This window comes from Corvus brachyrhynchos, unplaced genomic scaffold (assembly GCF_000691975.1).
Source record: "Corvus brachyrhynchos isolate BGI_N302 unplaced genomic scaffold, ASM69197v1 scaffold101, whole genome shotgun sequence".
NCBI classification, from domain to species: Eukaryota; Metazoa; Chordata; class Aves; order Passeriformes; family Corvidae; genus Corvus; species Corvus brachyrhynchos.
In genome coordinates, this window is record NW_008237239.1 from 3,528,356 (window position 1) to 3,536,745 (window position 8,390).

The following is an 8,390-nucleotide window of genomic DNA, read 5'->3' on the forward strand; positions in this document are numbered from 1 at the left end:
TTCTCAGTCTGCGTATTTTCAGAAATTCAAGTTGTCTAACTGCTGTTTAGATGTGTGTTGTGAATTTGTTAAGTAATGGTTCAACTTTGGCTGCACTGTTTTCAGTACTCTTAAGGCCACAGGTAGAAACGTGCCTGTTAACTGTGTCTCAGATTCCCAGGCATTCTTGACCTTCCAGCACATGTGAAATTAGGATGCAGTAACCCTCAGTGTGATTCAGGGCACCTCTTGTGAAAGAGTTAATTGATTCCTACCTTAAAGAATAGTGATGGTGCTATTTCACTCATACAGTGACAAAACCCCTCCATAATTAAGAGCCAAAATCTGTCCCTCTGTGGCTGTGTTTTCTTTATGCCACCCAAATAAGACCAATAGTTTGTGCACGTACAAGTACTGAAATAACAAAGGTGGATGGGCTACAGGTGCATTTTTAACATACAAAAGTCCCTAGGGAACATAAGAGGAAGCATTTCAAAAGATAGCTTCAAAATTGTTTCAATCTTAGATTTAACGAGCAGTTTTAGCTTCTAGTTTCAAACCCACTTCCTTACAATCTTGAGTTACTCTTGTGCTATTTGAATGTCTTTTATTGATGTTGGAATAGCAAAGTCCTTGCTGGTGTCAGTACATACACATTACCAAGTTACTAGTCACTGATGTCAATGTGGTAAGTGTTTAAAATAAATACATGAAGTATAAAACAAAGATGATGCAAATGAACAGGCTGAGTTCGTGTGAATCCCCTCAAACAGAATATGCTTCTGATCAGCAAATAAAGCAAATTTAACCAAGGAGCTACTGAATGGCCTTTTCCTGCTAAGAAGAAATCTGAAAGCAAGATTCTGTTGACCTCATCAGTGCTGAATACAACCTATCTGTAAGAGGCTCACCACAAAATCTGAGGTTTCTGGAGTCCATAAAGTAGTATTTGATATGAGTAAACTGGGTACAGTGTGAAATATACTTATATTTTTCACTTTTGTACAAACTACCTTTTATCTGTGTAAAAGAATAAAGCAACAAACAAATCCAATCAAACAGCAAAACAATCAAACCCCATAATTAAAAAGAACCTCACAGATGTTCACGTTGTAGCACTTCAAGTAAAATCACATTTTTAATATTCTAGACTAGGATCTTGTAATAAGCCTTGTGTAAAGATGAGCTAGTTTATTGAGGCTCTTCAGCTTAGCCTGCAATAGAAAAGGGATTTCTTCTTTTTTCTTTTTTTTTTTTTTTTAACTACATGATTTTTTGAAGTTTTGTTACTGACTCCACTGATGTTAGGGCAGAAGAGAGAACCTGGATCCCTTTGAACAGGAATGCAATTTGATTTTGTTGTTTGTTAGACTGTCATTTTGGGGTTGTGTGCATTTTACAGCAAGGACTAAGGTAGGCAGAGTACATTCCATAGGATAAGGTGCTATTTATGGATAGGAAGGAGCTCTTTGGTATGAACAAATCTGATGCAAACTGCATGGTCTTGTTTTTCCTTTCTTCCAGCCTGCATTCGCAGTTTTCCTTGTTAAGCTCTTGACAAAACAAACAACTGGACTTGCTGTCAGCATTAGTGGAAAGGCAGAGACCAATCCCAATCATCGTCACTACAGGAGGGTAAGTCACTTTTTGAGCCAGAGATTAAATGGGAGAGGCCAAGTAAAAGAACAAGATTTTGTTTCTGTGAGTCTGTAAATCCTTAGCTCGAACTTTTGAAACACTGGCATAGGTGAGCTGAAATCGTAAAGGAAGGTGATAAAGCTGAATATTTACTTCAGCAACTATGAAGTTTTTATAATGCCTGTTGAGAAAGCTGTGCAGAATGGCCCTTCACTGTATGCAAGAGGAAAAAATTCAACTTTAAAGAGAAAGTAAAAGCAAAGCCCAAACTCTTTTTTAAATGCAGCACAAAAGTGTGTCTGCCAGTGGCAGCTGTTAAACACACAGAAGATAAAATTCCAGTGCAAAGTACTTCTGTGTGTCCCCTTCTGTTTTAACCAGTCTTGAACTTCATTTAAAAATACTTTTGTAACTATCAATGCTTTGAGGTTTGATTGTTTTCATTGTATTTCATTTCCTTGTTCCATAGCAGGTAAATCTGGTTCGTGAGACACATGACTGATGACACGGTATCACTCCTGTAGCACACAGGGAAGGAATATTTGTCTTGAAACCCTTGCTTTGTTTGTTTTTTGTTTTTTTTCAAAGGCAGGCTCCTGTCTCACGTATCCCACTGTGTGTCCTAAAGGGTGTGGTTGCTCACTTGTGCTGCCAGACATCCGTGACCCACTCCGGCATGACGTTCTAATAGGACATTTCATGCCCTAAACTCTAAACATTAGGTGGGTCAACACACGGCAGGAATAGGAATGTGGTCACGGACACACCAGTGTACATATTTGAGATGATGAGGATGTCTGTGGTGATAACACCAAGCATCAATTAACTTTAGATTTTTGCTTCCTTGCCTTGCTGCTCCCTGGGAGCTCTGTGCAAAATGTGAAATAGCTTGAATGTGTGGTTTCATCTGTTCCATTCTGAAGCAGTGCCTTATTTTTACCTGACTGCAAGTTCTGTATTAACTAAACTTTACTGCTCTGCCTACCAAGAACGCTACCTTGCATCCAGGGTTCTAGAAATCCTTTTCTGCTCCAAAAGCTCTCTAAACCATTGCTAAGTACAGCCACATATTCATTTATGATAAACTTGGGGATTTTGCTCCACTAGCATTTAAGGTGTTAAAGATTAAGGCTTTCACCAGATGATCTTTTCACTGTAAAGAGGATTTGTTATCTTCAGAATTCAACAGGAGAAGGCCCAAAAGGAATCAGAATTCCACCAGGCTTCTTTGAAAGTCCCAGTCTGTCAGCTTTCAGATTTTTTAGCAAAATGTTTGTGTCCAGAACAGTGCTAAGATCCATTTACTCAAGGATGATGCATTGCATAGTTCCATTATCTGTGAAGATTTTACTCCCCCAGTTTAACCTAACGTACAGTTTCTGGCTGGGATTGAGTTACATTTCTTCACAGCAGCCTGCATGGGACTATGTTTTGGATTTGTGATGGAAACAGTGTTGCTAATGGGGATGTTTTCGTTACTGCTGAGTGGTGCTTACCCAGAGCTAAGGCCTTTTCTGCTTCTCACCCACCCCAGCAGCAAGTGGGCTGGGGGGAGCACGAGAATTTGGGAGGGGACACAGCCAGGTCACCTGATCCCAACTGATCAAAGTGCTATCCCTCATCCATGGTGCTGTGCTCTGCAGGAACAGCTGCAGGAAGGTGAAGGAATGGGAGAATTTACAGCATTTGTCCTGAGGCTGTGCCTGATGGAGCCCTGCTCTCCTGGAGATGGCCAAACACTGCCTGCCCATCAGAAGTGTGAGCAAATTCTTTGCTTTGCTTTCACACACACAGTTTTTGCTTAACCTACTGAACTAACTTTACCTGAACCCACAAGATTTCTCCCTCTCAGCCTCTCAGTTTTCTCCCCATCCCACCTTGGGGGGAATGAGCAAGCCGCCAGCTGTGTGGCGCTTGCTTCAACCAGGACACCCAGAAACAGGCAGACAATAAGCAAATACTTACTTGTGAAGCCATGTCTCGTGACTGACAAAGGAAGGGGAAAAAGAAAACAAAAGACAATTTAAACAGAAGTGAATCTAAAGAAACAAAAACGGATCATTAAACAGGAGCCACAGAAAAGCAGCCACATAGGTAATGAAAAAAGATTTCATATCTCTTTCTGATATTTTTTGAATGTAATAGAAATGGTTTGGGTCATAGATATGAGTCATTGAGAGGCAGGCTAGATCCACTTGTTTAGTTACTGGGTCTCTGAAACCTTGCTTACTTTTAAAGAAATTAAGAATATCTGTCAGTGAATTGAGGGCTTCTCATTTGCATAATGAAAAAGGGAGTGCCAAAAGATAAACTGTACATATTAAATATTAATATTGGCATATTTTGTCCTCGTGACTCAAGTTACCCATGTCATTACCTGAAACAGCATCCGGGTGGGTATGTCCAGTAAAAAATTTAGTTTCTTATGTCTGTTTAAACTCAAATTGATAATTATATTGAAGGTTCTCTTATAACTCTAAAAACCTTCAAATTTATGGTTAGATGTTCATAGTTCCTGAGTAAAAAGAGTGAATTACTTTTCTCTTATTTCCATTTTAAAGATCTTACCCAATGACATTTTTCTGGCTTAATGTACTGAAAAGCTAAAATGATAACCCATGCTAATATTTCATTAATGAAATTAGTAAAAAAATTCCTTTAACTTCAAAATAAACACATTGCAGAACGATTGGGGCTTTCAGCCTCTCTGCATTTGTAGGTCTCTATCCATAAAGGCCACAGATGCAGAGACAGTTGTTGCTCTTTTGTATTCTGGGGAAGAGGTAGGTGAGGGAGATTTCCCTGTCCCTCTCTAGAGGGGAAGGTTGCACAAATTCTCACTCACTAAACAAAAAATTGTACAAGTATTTGTGTGAAAATACCACTGGGGGTCTGCATTCAGAGCCTTCAGTTTAAAAAGACCAACAACTGCTTTTTCTTCACTTCATAAATAAGGAGTGCTATTCTTTCACATTTGTCCAGTACCTCACAATTTGAAAATTTAACTAGGAGGTTTCTCCAACCTCCCATCTTTACTCATCTACCTGATTTAACTCAAATTCTTTGTGAGATTACCTGCAAAAGTTGGTAGGAAGTAATAGCAGAACTCCTATTCTCTTTTTTTTGGACTTGAAGTTAAATAGCCAGACCTGAATGTGAGCATAAAGCATTGCCATGAATTATATCTTATCCTTATTTAATGAATTCTTAAAATCTGCTATGTTCTCTCTTTGTGGAAAGCTGTGACAGACTTTTTTTTTCATATTAGCAGTGAGGTTGACTACATTCTTCTCCAAGGAATGATTTTGCTGGATTATGTTAAGGCTGCTATAGTTCAACAGACATTACTGCAGTGATAGAGTCCACTGGCTAAGCTGTAAAAGCCACCTGCAGAGATAGCAGTGATCCACAAAGAGATACTCTCAGTGAACTGGGCAGAATCTTGCATGGCTTTCTGTCACCCTTTTCTAAAAAATTATCTTCTGCTGTTACTTCCTCAAGAGCAAATCTTGGCAGTTAAGCATTATATGCCTTGATTTTTTCTAATATTTTTCTGCAATATGGAAAATAAAGTATAAATTGCCTATCTTGGAAATTAGTGTAAACTATGTCTGAGTATTTCAGAAGAAAGGAGAGAGCTGTTGCATTTTAAAGCCATGGTTTAATGAGGTGGCAGTAGTAATGGTCACGTAAACAAATGGATAATACATGACAGAAATCAAAACTGCCCAAATGAAAAAAGTATGTTAAATAGTCAGGGAAAAGTATTTTTGCCATTCTTTTTATACAGAGAGATGAGGAAATGTACACATTTCTGTGGCAAACACAGAAATACATATAAAAAATATTACTGCTGTTTGGCAGCTAAACTTAAATCCCACAATACTTTGAATAACACTAACTAGAAATGAGCAACAAGAGAATGAACTTAAAGGTCACATGAGCAGCGAAACGCTACCTGTTTTGAACCACAGTGCTGGTGTTGTTGACACAAGAGGCCCTGGTTATAAAGTTTGTTACAGAGCAAACAGGTTAGTGAACACAGGTGAGGTCAGAGCAGAGCTCACTCCCCAGCCTGTCCTGCCCGTGCCCAGCTGTTTCCCATCCATCCATTCCCTGCAGGTGAGCCCAGGAATCAAAGCCCAGGTGTCCACTGGCTCTGCGCTCCCCTGGAGCCTGGGGCTCAGCCCGGGTTAGTGTGACTATCCACATATCAGCAGAGGCCTCTGCACTCTGAGTCAAACCCACAGAAAAGCACAGTGAACTGACCCACCTCAGATGTTGTGAGCTTTTGGGACTCTGTCCTGTAGACTCCAATTGGAATGTCTCCTGTAGAGGAACAAAGCTTCTGATACAGTCTGGCATATGTCCTAATCCACAGATCCTCTTCTGTGATCTTCATCTGAACAGACAAAAATAGGAAGGAGGACTTTTAATTCTTGAGGGCTTATCACTTGTTCACTATGCTACTCATAAAAAAAAACAAAACTAAACAGTAGCTGGTAATCATCCTATTGTAGTATTGCACCTTTGCTCTACAAAAAATCTGTAACTTCTGTTGAATTTGTCAGACTGTTTCTTTTCTTTTCTCCCTGTTTAGAAGACATTGTAGTGGAAGCAGTTTAGCATTATGAACTTCTGGTCTTGGTTTAAGATTACTTAAAACTTACAAGGCAGCCTTCACCTTGTGTTTATATTTGGCTAAAATATAAATGAATAGACTAAATATTGTCAGCAGTAAGAAACTGGTGTGGACAGACTGCAGTGCATGAGTAATTTGAATTTTGTCCACCAGACTGCAGGCTGAATATGTGGGGACAGGGGACTGGGGAGGAAGTGATACACTAAGCATAAGTGGCATAAAGTCTTAAATGAAGCTCACTTATTTCATTACTAGCTTTATTTCGAGATATATGAGTTCCTTTTTAGAGATTCAGTTGTACTTTCAAGTGTTATTACATTCACTGTAATGAAGCTTAATGGTTGACCAAGAAATATGTAATTTTTATTGAAACAACTTTCTTAAACCATCGTTGATAACTTCTTGCCATTCTTTATAGATCTTCACAAAGCAACCTGTAAATCACTCAACTTGTATTCATCTGTTTACTACCCAGAGTATGATGGGTGTGGGAGAAAACAGAAAGGTGAGGTTTATTTAATAGAAATGACTTCAGTTGTTTAATTTTTTTATATGTGTATCTATATACACATTTAAATTGCATCAAGGAATATTGACATATATAATAACAAGATGACTTTTTAACGACAGCACCTAGTGATTTCATACATCTGACCTTTACATAAAAACTGCTTGTGCACTTTATTGCCCACACGAATGGGGACTGGGAGACAGTCCTGGCCAGGCTTCCTGGTTTCTATGCATTTAATTTTATATTTATATTAATTAAATATATTTTATATATTTAATTTTTAAATTGGCTGCTGAACTGCCATTCATACTATTTCATATAAAATGCACTATTCCTGTGTCTTCCTGACTTTCCAATTTTCTGCTTAATAGAATGCATTGTGTTTTCTTGGGGAGATGTTTTTTGCTATGGAACTAAAAATGGGTATGTTTTCTGTTTAATTTCCTCATCTTCTCCCTGATGAAAAAGGAAACAGATGGCCTTTCTTGGACTTTCACAAAAGGAAATGCCATACAAAGAAAGTTAAAGTATTTTGCAGACAGTACAGAATCTTCTCTGGTACTCTGTACTAATTTATTTATTTATTTTTAATAACTTACAGAACAAAGAAACCCAGATCCTGGTGTGGTGTCAAGTCCCAGCAGAAGTCTTGTGATAGAAATCATATAATCTTTCACAAATGACTGCAAGATTTTTTAACAGGAGAGACAGAAAAGAAAGAAAAATGCTTTAATGAATAGATGAGTAGGCAACCATTAGCACCATGTGAGAATTTCAAAGAAATTGCACATCTGTGTTTACGATCCATCTCTTTAAGTGTCTTAATCACTGTAGAAATACATATCCCTTTCTTTTTGCTGAATTTACTTACATAAAATAAGGTTTTTTTAATTGGCTCTGCATGTGCATGCAATGTACATACATGATTCAGGAGACTAAGGCATAATAAGGCACAATAAAAACAAAGATGAATGTGTCAGTGGAAGCGAGGTGTTAGCCCTACGAGGTGTGAAATTATAATGAACTCTTCTGTGCAAAAGAAATGCTGGCATCTGTTAGATGGGTCTGCAGTCCTCAGTGGGTACCTCTGAGGTGAAACTGCTATTATTTTAATTCACATGAGTAATCTGAAGTGTTTTTAAGGGTTGATATGCCTTGTTCCTCTGCTGACAGAAGTGTATTGCTATTGGTTAAAAGGTAGAAATTAAGTTTAGTTTGTAAGTGCAGACTAAGGCCAGGAACAGACATTAGATCAGCTAAAATCACAAATATTTCTCCTCCTGGGTTGGAATGAGAGGGCCATGTGGGTGCTCTTCCAGCTATGGCTGAGCTGTTCATTGCCAGCTGTACTCAGGTGCAGCAGGGCAGCATTGCAGTCCTTGGAATGCAGCACACATGTAGCTCTGTTGGCTTCATGCCAATGCATGGCTAACAAAGGTTTTCACAAAGAAATACCTCACAGAGGTATTACAGAAATCCTTTAGAGTTGTAGAATCTGTATTTGTTCAAATTCAGATGCTAGATGGATTTCATTTGATGCATAGTGATTCAACTACTTTCATTTCTGAACTGGTAGTCTCCCAGCTGGGGGGGGGGGGGGCGCGAACGGGAAGGGGGACT

General features: G+C 38.7%; 1 protein-coding gene and 1 long non-coding RNA gene across 8 annotated transcripts in view; one reads left to right on the top strand and one right to left on the bottom strand.

Moving 5' to 3' along the window:
• KCNT2 (potassium sodium-activated channel subfamily T member 2) overlaps positions 1-8,390 on the bottom strand; it is an 87,928-nt gene that overhangs the window by 6,176 nt on the left and 73,362 nt on the right. For 3 of the 6 annotated variants that reach the window (XM_017729706.1, XM_017729705.1, XM_017729703.1), the window contains 3 exons: positions 7,370-7,453; positions 5,891-6,019; positions 3,583-3,603 (listed from right to left, as the gene is read on the bottom strand). In XM_017729706.1, coding sequence (XP_017585195.1) covers positions 3,583-3,603; positions 5,891-6,019; positions 7,370-7,453 — 234 coding nt within the window. The remainder of the gene's footprint in view (positions 1-3,582; positions 3,604-5,890; positions 6,020-7,369; positions 7,454-8,390) is intronic. The other 3 variants (XM_017729708.1, XM_017729704.1, XM_017729707.1) reach the window with 2 other exon arrangements.
• Positions 1-8,390, top strand: part of LOC108445555 — a 58,544-nt gene that overhangs the window by 3,000 nt on the left and 47,154 nt on the right. Inside the window, exons 3-4 of one of the 2 annotated variants that reach the window (XR_001860443.1) lie at positions 1,504-3,375; positions 6,678-6,764. This is a non-coding gene — a long non-coding RNA (uncharacterized LOC108445555). The remainder of the gene's footprint in view (positions 1-1,503; positions 3,376-6,677; positions 6,765-8,390) is intronic. The other variant, XR_001860444.1, reaches the window with a different exon arrangement.